Source organism: Astyanax mexicanus, chromosome 9 (genome assembly GCF_023375975.1).
Source record: "Astyanax mexicanus isolate ESR-SI-001 chromosome 9, AstMex3_surface, whole genome shotgun sequence".
Classification (NCBI taxonomy): Eukaryota; Metazoa; Chordata; class Actinopteri; order Characiformes; family Acestrorhamphidae; genus Astyanax; species Astyanax mexicanus.
The window spans coordinates 19053297-19071498 of NC_064416.1; the positions used below are offsets into that span (position 1 = coordinate 19053297).

Genomic DNA, 18202 nt, shown 5'->3' on the forward strand with positions numbered 1-18202 from the left:
GGTATATTGACTATACACAGGCCATGTCCATATTTGTCCGTACCCGTTGGCTATTTTTTTCCTGAGGCTTTTTTCCACGCACATCACTTTACACACTCCAAACACTGTTCGTTTTCTGTGAGTCTGCAGAGAAATCAGACACACACTCAGACGCAGTGTTTTAGTGACACAATTTTAAAGCCCCCCAAGGCTCTAAAATAAAAACCATTGAAAAGAGCTTGAGAGAGAGTATTCACACTCAACATGTCTACTCAGAAATTATTTCTTATGGACAGAAAAAAATATATATCTCTATTTGTTCAGTTGTAGCACAGGTTCAAGGATGTGACTAGTTACGAGTTGGGTCCAAAGGGGCTCTTTGAGACCAAAACATAAAAAGAGTTTACTGAAAAATCAATTTTCCCTTTCAAATAATTTGTTAGACATTTTTATTCAATCTCCCTTACTTTACAAACAACTTTAGTTTATGGTGGGCTTTAGGAAAATGTATTTTATTTATTCACATTTATTTTCTGATGTAAAGAGCTTGTTTGTTCAGGTGTGGCTGCACAGTAGAACCATGCACCACCACTCCAGATTCTGCTAAATGATCCTGAATGTCTTTTGGAATTAAATGGGGTTTGATTTTTTTAAAAGCTGTATTTTTAGCAAGCCTATGACCAGTTTTCTCTTAAACTTGACCCCTGCCAATTTCTGCTAACTGCCAAGCATTAATTCCTACAAACGAAGAAAAAATTGGCATAAAAAGCTGCATTGTCCTTATACCATTGTCTTGCTTTGTGGGCATCCTTTGTCCTTTGACCAAAGATGCTCAACCATTTGCATCAACTGCGAAGTAAGTGTCTTTGGTTCTGATTGGCTCTCTTGTAATCTTGTTGAAAAACTGTATAGGCCCTTTACAACACCCTTTACAAATATGGTGTTCACTAAACCACCATCAGATTTGTACATAGATGTGATAGTTTAGGCGTGTCAATAGAACAATAAATTCAAATTGGCAAGTTTTGTTTCCATATCTTCGCTGTCCAATTAAAAACATGTATCTCCAAAACAGTAGCTTTACAAGAGAGGGGTGGCGCGGTGGGTAGCACTTCCGCCTCACAGCAAGACGGCCTGGGTTCGATTCCCGGCTGGGGCGTCCCGGGTCTTTCTGTGTGGAGTTTGCACGTTCTCCCCGTGTCTGCGTGGGTTTCCTCCGGGTTCTCCGGTTTCCTCCCACAGTCCAATGACGGCACGTTCAGGCTAATTGGAACTTGATTGAAATTGCCCCTTAGGTGTGAGTGTGTGAGTGGATGTGTCTGTGTGTCTGTCTGCCTTGCGATGGCTTAGATCGTAGAACCTTGTGATTAGACAGTACCTTTCCTGCCACGAAATAGCCGACGAGCTGATGTGGCATTAAACTCGACTACCCAACCCAACCCTTTACAAGAGAGAGAAAAAAACGTTTTAACTTTCAATGGAAGTTGATGTAAAAAGAGTTTATTTCAGGTAATTTTGGAGATTTTCTATTGGTCCATTTATCAAGAAAATGTGACAGGCTGTTAGAGACAGTTTTATGTTCAAATTATGTAAAAAAAAAATAAATAAATAAAAATCGACAAAAATGGAGATACTTGTTTTCCATTGGACAGCAATGATATATAAAATGTATGACCACACTAGGCAGTTTATACTGCTTTTGATGGAGTAACTGTACCTACTGTCCAGCTTTCTACTAGTCTGACACATTGCTGTGAGGATTTGATAACATTCAGGTACACGTTAGTGAGGTCAGGATGTTAGATGATCACCACCCACTTATTATCTATCATTTTAGAGAACAGAGTCCGACTGCTCCACGGCTTATTGCTGAAGGGCATAATACCCCTCTAGGCCACACCTGGCATTAGGGATGTTTCCAGTATGTTTATGTGCTCCAGTATTCTCTACAGGGGCTAGACAAGCTGTGCTGATTCGCATTTTTTGTACATCTGTGTCAGCAATGGGTGCAACTTAAAATAGACAAATGCATTAATTAGAAGGTTTTTTTAAGTGTTCTATAAATGGTTCTAAATCTCCTAAATTGATTAACCACAGTAAAAGGCAAGTCAAAGTTCTAACAGCGAGGAGTTAAAGTGAGGGCACACTTTGGATTTGGATTTAGCCTTTAATTAGAGACAAATGATCTTCCACATTAGACTGAGGTGGCAGGTGTAATGAGTGTGCTGTTCATCTTAAATAAAATGAGATAAAACCCCTGCTGCAGGATCACAGGTCAGGCCTTTAACAAGCCATGCTGTCCAAACAGCACTCAACACACACACACATCTGCTAATCTGCAAGAGCTCAGCCGACCCTACCAAGACGAATGACTGAGAAGAAACAAACGTGCAACAATTGCAAGCATGTGTCTGCTGCAGCTCACAGGCTTGAGTTATCTGAGCTTGATTTGCACTGTGTTTGACTTTGGCCCCAGTGGGGAAAGCTTTATTTAAACATTAGTGATGTATGCATTCGTTCAGGGCAGCTCTGAGCTATGAAACAGATCACTGGACGTGCACTGTATTGTTCTTCACCTAAATAAATGGAAGCTACAGGAACGGCCCACCAGTTTTCTGCTATTGTAATCGACCTGAATGGTTTTCTAAATAGGCCAGCATTTCAAAACAGTGACAGGCCGGCCCTGCCCACCCACCCATTCACAGTTACCAGTACTGTAGTCTGTGAAATTGGCTAATTCAATTTGTGCATAATAATGAAGATTCTAATTATACATTTCATCAAATGAGGCGCTTCAGATGCAGTCTTAGCGGAATGTTTCGGTCCGCATGTGGCGACCCTTAATAATGCATATCCGTCTCTAGTGTGGCTCAGTTCACCTAAAAAAAAAAAATAGAGATGAGCTCTGCCGGTGTCAGCATGTTTTCTTTTTTTTTGTTTTGTTGTTTGAGATATGATGCCGTAAGTCTAATCCTTATGGGTCCCAAGCCAAAAGTGGGTCATATTAGAGCAGTGTGCACTGGGGTAATTGGGACGCCTCTCCTCAGTCGTGAAGAAGTCATTACCATGCATTTTAGGCCAGTAACACAGTATTTCAGCCAGGCAGCAGGAGAGGTTACGGCATTCTGTGATAAATTTGAGCAGAGAGGAGCTTTGTCTGTGCGTGTGTGTGTGTGTGTGTGTTTGTGTGTAGGTGTGTGTTGCTCTGTTCTGACTCTCTCGCTCTGTGTATAATGAGCATAAGGAATATCTGAGTGTGGAGGTTTTGAGATGCTTCTGCGCCGCAGATTGATGATGCTTCTCCACCTCTCATTTTTCTCTCTCCCTCTTTGTCTCGGCGCTGAAGCAGGTTCAACAGAGCCCGTGGGGTTCTCGGGAGCCCAAACGCAGCACATAAACACATCGGAAATATCGACCATCCTAATGAGCAGAGTTTCTTCTCTCAGACAGACACACGTCTTGAATCATTAGCCTGCACTTGTCATCAGTGTTATAGCTTGCTGAGTCACCGTCTAAAGCTCTGCTAACCCCTTAAATCAGGGGTGCTCATTTCTGCTCCTGGAAATGTACCACCCTCCAGGGTATACGCCCTCCCCCCTGATCTCACACACCTGATCCGGGTCATTAAGCCTTTAGGGATATGTAAACATTCTGAACTGGTGTGTTATCTGAAATCTTCGGGGTGGTAGCTCTCCAGGACCAGGAATGAGCACCCCATAATATCTTTGCTTTATTACACACAAAGTCTTGTTATTTTATCAAGACAGGACCTACAGTGCAAATGAGCTGGCCTAATTATTGACACATAAAAGTGTGCAATAAAGTATAGACCCGGTGATTGAGGCGGTGATTGGCTTCACACGTGTCAAAGGAGGCGAGTGCTTGTCTTTATGTTGCCTTGTGTTGAGTCCTGCTTACTGAATGGGGATATATAGCTGCCTGCAGCTAAAGTGGTGGGACAATTACACAGATAAGTTGGTAGAAAAACGGGAGAAAATTAGAAATAAAAAGTTAATCATTACCGAAGGCATACAACTCATGTTAATATTGCCATTTTGTTCACTGTGTTAAAATTAAAACATAACCGGGTGGTCTATTTTATGTGAAAATGGCACATTTATAGTGTAAACTAAACACAATTAATAATAAAAAAGGGTTTCCCTACAGTATTTTGCATAGTGGGGTGATTGGGTTAAGTTGGAAAGACATTACCTAATCTGAAAAAGCAACAAATAAACAGTAAAGAAGAACATTGAAACTTGCATTTGTTTGCTGCCATGGTTTAAAGGATGTAATTTATCGTAATGGGGTGGTAGGTTAAAATGAGGAATGCACATTGGTTTATCTTACCATAAACCAATGCTTTTATTTTGAATACATATCTTATGTAAACAGGTACACTCATCCATAATCCTGAGAATATTGTTCTGAAAAAAAAAATAATAATAAAATAGATGGAAATGTTGACCAATACAGACACGTAGACATGGCTATAAATAGTGACCAATGAAAAATAGTTATAAGTAGTATAACTCTTAATGAAATTGAACACTTGAATTGTGAGCTTTAATGTTTGGATTTTTTTTTTTTCTCATACAATATTGTAGATGTAAGTCCACCCAACCACCCAATTTGTAGAATGACTAAGTTGCAGTGGATCTTGCAGTAAATTGATGATAAGTTAATAAAAGCCTCTGGATTAATTCTAAGCCTGGTTAGTGTTTTATTTGAAGCATTAGCATAGACATTTTTGACTGCAAATTGATTCTTCTTCTCAAAATGAAGCATTTCTAATATGTCTGTGATTAACAGGGAAGGTAAAGATGTAAGAACAGATTAAAGCCTGTCTAATTCATAGCTCAGTCCAGGAGCCTGTCTTGAAGAGAATCTTCTAAAGGCATTCATTTGAAGTTATATTGCTTCCCCTGAAATAACTCTACCATGGCTGGCACTTTTACACTGCCATTTCCTACAGTAATCACCCCCCATCTCCAAGCTAAGTGCCTTCCATCCTCCACTGTAGTTTGAAAGCTGTAAGGCAGTGACCATCAAGCAGCTGATGTATAGACCTGTATCTCATTAGGACGTCTGATTAAATATTTATCTTTCATGATCATGTCTTGGCACCCAGTCAAGTTGAAACAATACTGATGCCAGAGGAAACCGGTATGATGATAATCATACATCCACCCTCTTCCACCCACAAAGCTTGTGCCCCACTTTAGAGCTACGCATTGGCTGGGGCGATCCATCACTTGCTTGGCTAATAACATTAATTTAATATAGTGGTCAAGAGGGGCACCAGATTACGGAGATGTATTAGAGCGGGGAAGCCAACATTTTTCACCACAAAGCTTTATATATTATGTACAGAACTGTGTCTCTTTCTGCCTGTCAGACATCTTTCTTCTCTATTGCTAATTGCTGATAGATTGGTGGTGGTTTAATCCAAGCTATCTTGTGCTCCTCAGGTCAGTGAAAATGCCAAGAAGGATCTGAAAGATGGCCTGGCTCTCTACTACTCGGACAACAACATTGGCCTGAGGAACGCCTGGAACATCATTCAAGCTGAGGTGCATTTCCACTGTGCATTATCTCTCAAATTAGAATATTATATTATATTTGGGAAAAAAAAAAAAAAACTTTAGCAAAACCTTACAAAAAAATCACACATTTATAGTCAGCCAATTCAATGAATAGCATAGTGGATAACATCATATGCTCATAGTCTGTAGCTTAATATATTGCATATAACATCTAATTAATCTACAAGAGAAAAAAAAATCTCACAAAAAGGCTGTTAAGATAGACTGCATTCATCTGTTCTTTTAGCATTTTCTTTTGTCACTCATTCACTCACTCATTCTGACTGTTCTCTCCTGTCTCTTGGCATGGTGCAGTGGAAGTGCTGTGGTGTCACTGGTTTCACAGACTGGCATGAGGCTCTCAAGGAAAAGGTGGTACCGGACCGCTGCTGCCAGGAGCACTATCAGGACTGTGGTCGAAATGTCACCAATGAGTTCTGGAAGCGGGTAAGTAAACCAAGCTGGGACAGCTGAGCTGCAGCACACAAAAGTATAGTTTTAGGGGGAAAAAAATATATACTTGTGTGATTATGAAGGAAAAATGCTTACAAGGGTATTTAGTACAGCTTATGTATGATATCCTAAGATTTAAATTCTGGATTTAAATACATTTTAAATACATTTGCATTTACATATCTATTTATGGCGTGTGGCAGATGCTCATATGAAATTATTTACAGATGTGTTTTGGTATATGAACATATGAATACAATTTCTTATGCAAATAGACTACAGTCTGAAGATAAGGTCAAGCTAAGATGCGGACAGGTTGGTTGTTGTTGTTCAGTGGGATTGCTAAAATAGAACAGTCATAAAATTAAAATCACTGACTTTGATTATCTTTTAATAATGGTATCTATCAAGGTAGGGTGGTGTCTTGATTCTTATTAGGGTTGAGGATTAGGGGGAATTGTTAGGGCGACATGAACTTTCAAACAGGGACTTTTTGAGAGGAACATTCAAAACAGAGAATGAGAAATTATTGCAAATTATCATTTATTTTACATTTATTCTCAAGGTTGTCAGAACCACGCAAGAACATTCATTACATGAATTGGTTTAAAATCAATATTTTTAATTTGGCTAATTATTTTTTTTATTAATTATGTTTAAAAAGAACATTTACTTTCAGTATAAAAATCATTGGAACTTAGTTTTTTTTTTTTTAATATAGAAACCGGTTTCTTGACCTAAAATGAATGCTACATAAAGGATGCCGGCTCCTTACCCTATGCACCATGCCAAAGTGGAGCAACCCAGTTTGTTTGCATTTAGTACAAAAGTAATGATTTATAATGTTTTATAGTGAACTAAAGAGTTCTAATGTGGGTTTCTGATCCGTTGTAGAAGCTGCTTCCACTCAGAATAGTAATTGTATGCTATGTTTGAGGTTATGCACTGCGAGATTACCGTTTAGCTGATGTTTCTTGGCTGATATTTTTGTGTTGGTTTAACAACGAGTTGTGTAGCCTGCAGTGCCATCAGTGATTTATTCTCTCATTTACATTTACACCTTATCCTGCTATAGTCATGGAAAGGGCAAGGTTCTTTTAGTCCTCGCTGGCATTGAGAAGTTTTTAATAATGAATGAAGATACATGCAGAGATTTGGGAGACTATCCTTTCAAGTTAAGAAGAGAAGCTCTAGGCAGTAACTGCTTTTTATTTCTTGCCACACAGTAATGTTTGTGTGTTTGCCTACATTTCTGTATACCACACACGAACACACAGGATCTCTTTCATCTGGGACTTTGACTGCCTGTAAATGAAGCCGGTACATTGTGTCTAGTGTGAGCTATTCGAGTGAAAGCTGTGTTTTCCTCTCTATTGTTTGTCCCTGTCCATCATGAGCCAGTATGTCATATCACACAGTCATTCTGTATTCATGCTGTATCTCAGCTGCAGTGGTCCGACACCACAGTTACTCGCAGTCAGCTAAGATGGAACAGTGTCTATAGAGCTCTTTTATCGGCCTCTTCATATTCTCTGCTCTCAGCCAGGGACTTGCGTATTCAGCTGTTAGACACACCTGGGATTTCAGAGCTCTTTCAGTGCCAAAGGTAAAATGAGGAAATATTTCCTGTATAGCACATAATTATTCCGGTAGATGTCCATATAAAGAAGGTCACAAATCATCTACCTGGAGCTAAGTGTTGTATTTGATTAAACGTTCAATTCGAGTTGCAGGTTAGTGGCTCTATTGGTTGTTTAATTGAAGTCACATTTGAGCTGTTATAGTCCCCAAACATTAGACATAGTGCACATAGAGGTAACTTCACTGCAGAAAAAAAAACAGTCAAATGGTTCACTAAATAAAAAAAATTAAAAAATCACAAAATTAAAGGAAATTAAATTGTTTAAAAAAATGTCTGCAAAAATCTATAATTTACTATTCATTACTGGACACAAGCATTTGACATACTGTATAGTGTTTGTATAGTTACCAAAAAAATACATTGTTTAAAAAAAAGTCTGAACAGTAATGTTCCATACAATTCCAGTCAATTGTTTTTTTTTAGACATTTTCTGGTGTCCCAGCTGCCAGACATTTACCTTTTTTTTTTTTGTAAACAAGCTGTTAACCTGTCAAAAAAAAAAAAAAGACCAGCACCATTCCATTTGAGTTGCATTCCATTCCATTTCAGTGACTGTTTTGGCTGCTAGATTGAGAATAAAGACCATAACAGCAAACATGTGAAAGGTTAACCACTTTGTCATGGTCAGTTGTCTGTGTTTTACAAATTTGTATGGTTTAATGTTTAAAGTAGAAATGTAACAATACAGCACATCATATTCCATCATTCACTATGAGCCTCTCAATTCAGTACACACAGGTATTGAACAATACCTTCAGCTGCCTGGAGCGAATAAAGTACTCAATATTGTCAATATTTCATGAAGTGTAGCAAAAATGAATCTAGCGAACCCACAGCAAGGACAGACTACCCACTGTTCGGACTACAGACTACAGGGAGAAAAGTACACTCCTCATAGGCATATGTTAGCTATGTGTATCAAGACACCACCAGCCCATACTCCAGCTATAGATGTGTTCTTTTACAGCAATGTTAGAAAGTCATAAAGAATAATATCTAAAACCATCATTTGATTCAATGCAACGGTCACTGGAGCTATGGGAGTCTTTCGCATATTAATAACAACCCTTTGGTAATTATAAATAAAATAAATAATCACGAAAAAGTATTTTTAGGTACAGTACCAACGCTGTCCTAATACTGTTTTGTTGTGAGTGTTTTGTACAACTTGTCTATCCTGGCAACAGTTGCAATGAAAATGTATTTGTAGGTAAAGCATTAATATTAAAAAATGAGTTTGTTCCAAAAATAAAACCATATTTGTGTTGTTTTTTGCAGGGTTGCTTTGAGAAGGTGGAGGAGTGGCTGGATGATAACAAGCACCTTCTGGGAACTATTGGCATGTGCATCTTGGTTGTCCAGGTAATGCTTGTGTGTGTTTTGTGTGTGAGGTGTGTGTTGGGCTCCATCCCTCGATGTGTGAGGTTGGAGGTAATGAGCTCTGCTTGTTGCCTGCTGTGTAACGCTGCTGTGCTGAAATATTGACGTCTGTTTGAGCAGCAGTAGCACAGTCAGCTGAAAACAGTGTGTGAGATTGTGTACAGTCTTAGACAGACTTTTATACCCATACTGTGGGGGCATTAGCTGCTTACACCGGTGTATGAATGATATGAAAGCATTTTTTTTTTTTTTTTTGCTTTTGTTGGAGTAACTCTCTACTGGACAGGGTAGAGGGTAGAGTGGGTAGAGGGTAGAGTACTGGACAGTACTAGATTTGGGAACACTGGTGTATGGATTTGATGGCATTTAGGAATTGCAAGAGCATTAGTAAAGTCACAATATCTGATTATCTAAACCCAACCTCATTCCTTATTATCCATAAGATTTCAGTTCCACTGGCCCATATCATGTATGACTCCTAACAAGAGCGTCCACATCGTTCATACAGGTGTGTAAGCAGCAGGGTTTCCAGAGAAAAATATTTTCAGAAATGAAAATACACAATGAAATATTCATGTTCTTTTGTTTAAAACAATTGTCATATTCCCTTTATCGAAATGCAGAATTATTCAATTATTAAACTCAATAGTTAGTATGGACATAAACCTAGCTAGCCACATGTTTCAATGTAACAAAACACCTGAACCATCTTTTTTTTTTTTTTTTTTTTTTTTTATTACTCCTGCATTAACACATATATGCAATAAAATACTCGCTTAAAAAATACATATTTTTTATTTTATTAATAATATTTTTTTTATTAAAAAAAATACCCTGAACAGCTTTATCCTTCACTGAAAGCACCACCCACTGCAGCTTCTATAATGATGCCTTTAATATGATCTACAAACCATTACAATTTCTTGAAAGTAGTCCTTTTTGTTATTAATTTTTTCAAGTTTAATTACTAGACATCTATAGGTTGAATACTGTAAGAGAACACCTGACCTTCATAAAAAACATACATTACAGTGAATATTTCATTGTTTTTGTATTTTCACAGAATCTCAAGAAGGCACATACATACCACAAAACCTCAGTATTGGAATGTTGATCAAATAAATCTGTAAAAACAAAATACTATATATAAAGAAATAACCCCCCAAACAAACAAAGCATACGCCCTATTCAGGCAATGAAAACACGGCCCCCCACTCTGCCTTTTTAAGATAATGGCTGTTAGACGCAGACTGCACACACTGTTTGATGTGAGGATCCAGGTCAGCCTGAAATGGAAACTTCAAAGCAGCTGCATTTTTACAGTGCATCTCAATTTACCTCGTTGACATAATGTTTCTATGCAGCACACATTACTTCATCTGAGGACAGAAAGATAGCTCGCCTTGCCCTCAAACCACCCATGTGAGGGAAGGCCAATTTCCCCTGGTCCTCGTGAGATAAGGACTGGTTTTAAATGTGTTGTAGTGCTCTATTTACATTCCCAGATCCCTTGCTGCACGCCATCACTCTTGCAGGAATAAGTAAAGGATATTTTTGTGAAAACTTAAATGATACTTTGTAAAACTGATTTTAATTGCCTACAGAACCTTTCAAAATATGGTTCTTTTTTGGTTGGAAGTTATAAAGTTTGTTTCTTATGTAAATTTGACATTTTGGAGATTTGTTAGTAGCTTGTGCATTAGTTGATAGCCCCCCACAGTAGACTTGTCCCATAAAACAATGTCAGAACTGTCTGCAATTTCAAACAGCTCTACAGGTCACTTCTTTTTTAAGCTAAAACAGTGAAATTTGGCATACACTCAATCTGTAGAGCAGCTTTAGACAATATGATATTTTTACCGATTCAATGTACAGTTTTTGTTAAATTATCATACAAATTTCCCCCATAGGACAAACATTCCTTCACACACACACACACACACACACACACTAGAGTCTGTGCACTGTGTTTGAGCAGTGTAATGATGTAAGTGCAACACATTACCGGCATGGACAATTGTGTTTATACTTACCCTTTTCTATGAAGCATTGCTCATACTCATCTCATAAAAGAGTACAAGTTGGAAACTCCTGAGCTTTACTTGTCCATCCTCTAGACGGGGAGGGGTACAACAAAGTCTGTAAATAAAAATATGATAATCACGTGTTCACACTAAGAATGTTAATGAGTGCTGGCAATTGTATATTTGTGAGTGTTCTTTGAAACCCATATTTGCCAAATGTACTTTTTTTGTAATTTATAATAATTTGTGATATAATGTTTTTCATTTGAAGCAGATACTGTTTTTAAGGTCTGTGTTCTCATTTCGCTCTCTTGCTCTCTCTCTCTGTTGTTTTTGTAGCTTCTGGGCATGGCCTTCTCCATGACGCTGTTCCACCAGATCCACAGAACAGGGAAGAAATACGACGCCTAGCCCGACCCACAGTACTGAGGAGGGGCTCCTCTGCATTATCATTGGACTAAAACTGGAGACCCCTCCTAATCCGCTGTATACCACCACTGGCCAAGTCCTAACCTTATTCCCCATCCTCACCACCCCAAAACCACCCTGTACAGACATCAGCCACACGTCCCTTCTCTTCTCTCTCCCAACGCCACTCATCTGCCAAAGAGAAAGAGGGACTGAGAGGAAGGAGGAGTTCCGACTGTTTGGTTTCAAAACTCTGGGGTGGTTGTTTCCCTGTCTTTTTCCAGCTCCTGTAGAACCTTTATTTTGTACGCTTGGACTAACTAACATTGCAGGAAATGGAGAATATCATGACTACAGTAAAACTGTGTCGCTTTACTAATGCATAATTCCCACCCTGCAAGGCAAGGACAAGACTTAAAAGACTGATAACCGTGCCACCCCCTGGGTGGTCTGCATTTGAAGTGTTGTTCACACATGTTCGAACCCCCTCAGCAACAGAAATGATAAAAGGTTCCATCTTAGCATGCTGCAGTTTTCTACTCGGTGGAAACCTTTGTCATTTTAGCAGAAGGCTATGTTGTTTGTCCCCCCTCCCCTCAATTTGTTTGTTTTGGTTTGTTTTTAGCCCCTTCTTCCCCTTTAATCTTTAGAGATGGCTGGGTAGGTGCATATGAAGATCAGAGATGTTAGCATATTCAAGCTAGTGTATTCAAGGCTGCATTTGCTCATATGTTCAGATTTGTGACGGGCAATTTGAGAGAGGTTGCTAATGGGTAGGAAATTGCTGGCGAGAAATGAGCCTTATGTTGAGATAAAGGAGGACAGACAGCTGTGGATATTTTGAGCCATTTTTCAGTATGTTTGATCACCCTGCCATGAAGATACTCAAACAAGATCACTCAATCAACTTACATCATATTTATATCCCTGTCTAACATCAGATAAACACAATACTTCCATACACAGCATGTTTCAGAGCCAGTGTTGGCGAGTTTTCAGAGCCTGACAGAAAGAGGGAGTGACTGACAGAAAGCACACAGAACGAGCTGAGGTTTGAAAGATGGATTCCGGTTGTCCATTTCTGCTCACGGAAGGCCAGAGTTCAGCATTGGCAGCTATTAGTTTCTGCTCCATCATGCTCAACATCGATATGATGGCCTAAAGCTGCAGCCCAGAGCTTCTGCTGCTGCCTGACAGTTGGTTGCAGCAGCGGAGGAGTGTGTATTGGCAAGAACTTGACGATACAATGTAATGCGCATTATGCTACAGGGGTTCTGATACAAAGTTTTGAGATTTATACTCCAATACTTTATAATAATGTTTTATGTGCGATCAAATTTAGTATAAAAACAATCATATTCATGTAATTTAAGTAAAATAAATGTTTTTAGACAATAAGATCAATAGGATCCATAGACAGAGTACAACACTGCCATCTAGTGCTCATGGGTTAAACCCAACACCTAAAAAAAAAACAATGTCTGCCACTAAACTATTCATTAGTTTTCCATATGTTTTTGTTAGGATCCAAGATAGACATTGACACTATGTCAAGGATCTTGAGCGAGCACAATTTCTCTTGGTTGTGTAGACGGTGCTCTCTCCCCTCCCACTGTGAATCTTCTGTTGGCTGATATATCAGAGCTGGGGTTTTCACACTTACCTTGGAGCACAGTGACTGCATAGTGATGCTGCATTGCTGCAAGTTCTAAAGGAGGCGTTGTCTTTCTTCACATGTATCGAAGGAGGCATGCAGAAAAAGAGTAAAATCATTACAGTGTTGCAAAACATCACAATGCTCCAATATATACATTGATATTTTGTGCATCCCTACAGCAGTGCCATATCAGTCAGGCCTATGTTCATTAATGTGCATTTACATTGTGTCTTCATGGAAAGGTGTGCATTTGTGTACAGATCCCACTACACAACTTTTACAAAATCTTCTGATTCTGGCCCTGATCTCTGAGTCACATTAAATCCTCTCATATACAGAGATGCCAAACAATTGAGCACCCCACACAGAGCTTTCAGACTAAGACTACGCAACAAGCCAAAGCGTGGCTCCAGACGGCTTGTGCATCATTGATCGTACGTCTGAAAGGAAGAGCCTGGGATCTTTTTTGTTGCAGCTCATCTCAGCCAGTGTTTTTCTGTTCTTTCTGTTATTTTCTTTAAGGCTAGAACACAACACAGAGGTTACGGTTGTTTGCGTTTCCAACCGACATTCCTATTAGGTGATCTGATTTTGTATCTGCGCCTCTACGATGTTCCTGATGGTGATCCTGCTCCCGTGACTGTCATCTTTGCCAGAGCCCCCAGCTCCGAGGGGAGTGGTAGGAGCTAGATCAAAGGCAGTGCTTTTCCGACATGACTGCAAACAAGGCCTGAAGTGAAAGGCCATTTACCAGCTTAAAGTGTGGCGGCGTTTAATTGCATGCTGTAGGACATGGATTACTTTGTCCAGACTGCAATTGCGGTTAGACATCCTGGCAAAACAAAGGATAGAGGGCGTGTGAGTGGGGTTGGGTCATCACACTGTTCCCTGTCTTGTCAAACCTGGCACCAAGACAGCTGTGACCTGCTCCTTAAGTGTTAATCTAGGAATTGTGGAAGAAAAAGTACTGTATGAGTGTGATGTGCTGATGATGATAGTACTCACTGAAACGCGTCTTTCTGGGGTTTTCACTGTTGACTGTAGTTTTGGATGAATTGGTTTTAAACAATCAGGGACCAGAGGTGGCCAGCAGTTCAGATTTTCATCCTGAATATGCAGAGAACAGAGAGGAGTCAGGTTCTGATTTGGATGAGCAGAAGAACGCTGTCACTTGTGCATTGCTGCTATGAGAAAAATGTGTTATTTGAGGTTCTTAAGAGGAAAAGGACATGAGGGTAATGATTAACAACAGCTGAGAAACATTGAAAACTCTACCACAGTAACCCTGTTGCTTGCTAACATTTGGGGATGTCAGAATGCTGAGAATGTGTGAGTTGTTGTGCAGCAAATAATAGCAAATGCTGATTGAACACAATGGATAGGCCAAAATAAATCTTTCTTGTTTCCTCTTTTTTTTTTTTTTGTATGACAAAACATTAATGCAAACAAACCTGAAACTGGATTGACAGAATTAGAGAATCAGTGTGGATACTATGTATTTGTGTTTCCTGCCAAGTACGTGGCAAAACAATACTAGCCCTGCTCTCATGTTCTTGATATGCCATTATATGCAATTAATTCATTTGAGTTTAATTCATTTCTGAAAGATATTAACTGTATATGTTCTCCAAAATTACTAGGAATGCACCAAAATTGGATATTTTGATTAAAACGTAACATAATGAAAATTGTAAATGTATCTTTGTCTTGCTTTTTAAAGAAGAAAAAACATTACAAACATGCAATTTAAAAAGACATTTTAACATCCCAGGAGAGACAACAAAGCACAATACATTTACCGCAGCAGTGCTACTATTTTAAATATAAATTTACAACAGCAGTACTACTATTTTAATCATGAATTTACTTGAGATGTTCTATTCATTTAAGACATTTAGCTAGCTAGCAACCACAACAGTCCAATTTTAGTAGCAATTTTAGCACTGCAGAAAAAAAAAATAATATTATTAAAAATATTAAACAGTATGCATTTATTTAATATGACTAAATAAATTATTCATGGATTGTTGCAAGTTATTTGGTCTTTCACATATTTGGCTGAAGACCAAAGGTGCTTTATTTTCAGTTGCCAAATATTTGGTGCATCCCTAACAATTACACAAGGTTTAACCCACTGTCTCATGCAGTTGCTTTACTGATTTTAACACAACAATGATAGTTAAGTGGATTTATCTGTTAACAGCTTTGTTTGCTTAAGTTTTTTTTTTCATACTTTATTTTATCCATGTTTGTGTTATTCAAACGCTATTTATTCACAATGAACCTATTATCACTGAAAATCATCTCAAAAACAGTATAACCAGCAGATGAGAATACATAAGTGCGTACATTCTTGCTTTTTCTGACTGCAATGAAGTATTAGACATCCTGGGGGGGAACATGCCTGTTACTTTTAGAATAAATGTTATATTATTATTTTTTTTTTTTGGTTGATGTTTTTTTTTTTTTTTTTTTTTTTTTCTTTTGTACATTTGTTGTCATGTTTTGTCTGTTTTTATTCCAATGTTATTTTACTTATTTTATTCTAAGCACACCCTGTGTTGGCTGTGTACGGAGGTGAGCTCAGTATCATGAGAACAGAATTTCCAATCTGGCGGCCTTAACGTCAGGTCAGCAGAGGTTATTAGTTTATGCTTGTTGTTCACAGTGGGACTATATAAAGTATTTATGGTGGGCAGATGCTTGCAGTGCATTCACAAGTGTCTTTATTTAAATGTATACAAGCAAGGCACTTTTGAATGTGTAATACAGTTTGTTCATATACCCATATAAATACAATATACACACATCTCCACTGTGAATTGGTGTCTCTCTGCTGAGCTGGGGCTGGATTCATAAAAGCTTTCTTAAGAAAAAAAGTAAAGATAATTATACGTTAAACATATAATTTTCATAACATTCTATTAGAAAGGTTCTCAAATATCAACTTATAAGGCTCTCTCTTTATTGTTTTTTTGTTATGTAGCCTGTATGTAACTGTAATTTTGCTGCTCATCACAAACACAGTAAGACCCATTTTGAATTTACCATTATACCATAAATTTCCCATATGAAGGCAAAATTGTGAAAATGCAGAAGACAAAAAAAAATCAGTATTAAATGTGGCCTAATGTCAGTCATTAATTTACCTCATGTAGACAATAGCAGTACTTAAACCATCTCTATTAAAAACTATTTAAACTGGTTACTTTAAAGGCCAATCTTTGAGCTCTTACAGTGTCAGACCAAAGGGAAGATATTAGGTTAAATAAGGTTAGAAACATTGAATTTTATTTTTGAGAATACAGATTTTTCCTTTTTCTATGTGAAAATTATTTCTTTTTTTCCTAGGATACTTTTGTGAATGCAGCCCTTGATCCTCCTTCAATAGCTTCACCTGCTAAAATCTATAGCTGATCAGTTCACTTTGCTCACTAAGCTAATTATTAAACCGGCCCAACATAGAAATATCAGAATTCACATCCTGCACAGATTTTTTTTTGTGTTGTCTGATTGTATATTTTGGTATGTCCTTTTCTTAACTGCCATTGAAACCAATTTTGTATCCATTTGTTGTGTATCTAATATCTTTTATTTGTTTATTAGCTCTTGTTTTTTGCATTTGTATTTTTCAGTTCAAGAGTGTATGGTAACTCAGTTCTGTACATGTTGCTGTTTGTTGGTACTGTATTCATATTCTGACACTGTTGCAGGGAAGCATTTTATCAGCAGATTTGGGTAAACATATGAAACATATCCAGTTGAATTGTTCCATCCTTTCTTTGAACCATGTTCTGGAATAGACTCATTTGATTCAGGAAGAAGGGATGTGGAAAGTAACCTAATTTCTACCACTTTTTTGCATATCTGTATTTTTGTACTACAGTCCTAAACCCGGCACTAACCTGCATATACGAGCTGTGGAAGCGTACGCTCTTGAGTGATGTGTTTGATGTAGTGTCATGGTGGGTGGCAGTTCTAATATCTTGTCAACCCAACTTTGTCCTGTGGAGTTATTTTTTTTTTTGCTACATGTAAGGCACTATAAATATCTATATTAGGTGGTGCACTAAATTCTACTATTTTTTAAATAAAGAAAAGTGTGTCGCAAAATTCCATGATAATGTAGAGTCATTGACTTTCTCTGAAACACTGATTCTCAAAATATTTTTTTTTAATATGCACCATTGCAGACACTAACTTTATTTAAGTACCACTGCTAAATCTACTTGAGTTGAGTGGTTTTGTGTGTCTGCAGCAGGCAGAGGCTCTAGCTGTTCCAAACTGCTTTATAAAGGCCTGCTATGAAGAGCCACAAGTGTGAGTGTCCACAAGAGACACAAATAGCTGAAATGAACCGTTAAGGCGCATGGTGACTGTGAGAGAGAGAGAGAGAGAGCGAGAGCAGTGTTTAAAGCCAGTCACACAACGAGATGATTTCTTATTTTTCCTCACACTAGAAACAGTAAGCACTTGGTGTGAGTGCATCATTATTTTTCTACTGAACTTTACTGACTGGTTAATCTAACTTATGTACCATTTCATCTTGGCTTTTTTTCAAAACACTTTTTCTTCTATGCAAACGCGCTCTGTTCAGGCTTTTTATTGATCATTTTGTATTAGCTCCATGTAATTATTAAATAAAGTTATTAGAATTCATTGAGCACATATTTCTGTCTGTTTTACAAGAATAACATGTGTAGTAAAGCCATAAACCAACTGCATATGACATTATACAAACCAAGACCAGGATATGTCATGTCCAAGACATGTAGTTATCGAGTCCAAATCAAAACAGAGACCGGGAGTGGTCAGGTCTAACAAATGTTACCATAGAGAGAAGCTTTAGACTATTCTGGTCAAAAGATAAGACCAATAAAAAAAGACACAGTCAGAGACCACAAGTTTATAGTTTTATGACCTAGGCCAGACTTAATTACTACAACAATATTATGAGGGTTTCTGGACATAAATATTTTAAGCAAGTATCTATCTAAAATGCTGCTATCCATTGAGATAGCCTTTATATGCCTTTTCCTTGTGGATATACAGGTTTATAGGATAACAATGATTT

At 38.0% G+C, this 18202-nt stretch overlaps 1 protein-coding gene across 3 annotated transcripts in view; it reads left to right on the plus strand.

The window, feature by feature from the left end:
* Positions 1-17792, plus strand: part of tspan9a (tetraspanin 9a) — a 320549-nt gene extending 302757 nt beyond the window's left edge. For all 3 annotated transcript variants that reach the window (XM_022679616.2, XM_022679617.2, XM_007250499.4), the window contains 4 exons: positions 5451-5552; positions 5880-6011; positions 8938-9021; positions 11403-17792. In XM_022679616.2, coding sequence (XP_022535337.1) covers positions 5451-5552; positions 5880-6011; positions 8938-9021; positions 11403-11474 — 390 coding nt within the window. In that variant the 3' untranslated portion in view covers positions 11475-17792. The remainder of the gene's footprint in view (positions 1-5450; positions 5553-5879; positions 6012-8937; positions 9022-11402) is intronic.
* The last annotated feature ends 410 nt before the right edge of the window (positions 17793-18202 follow it).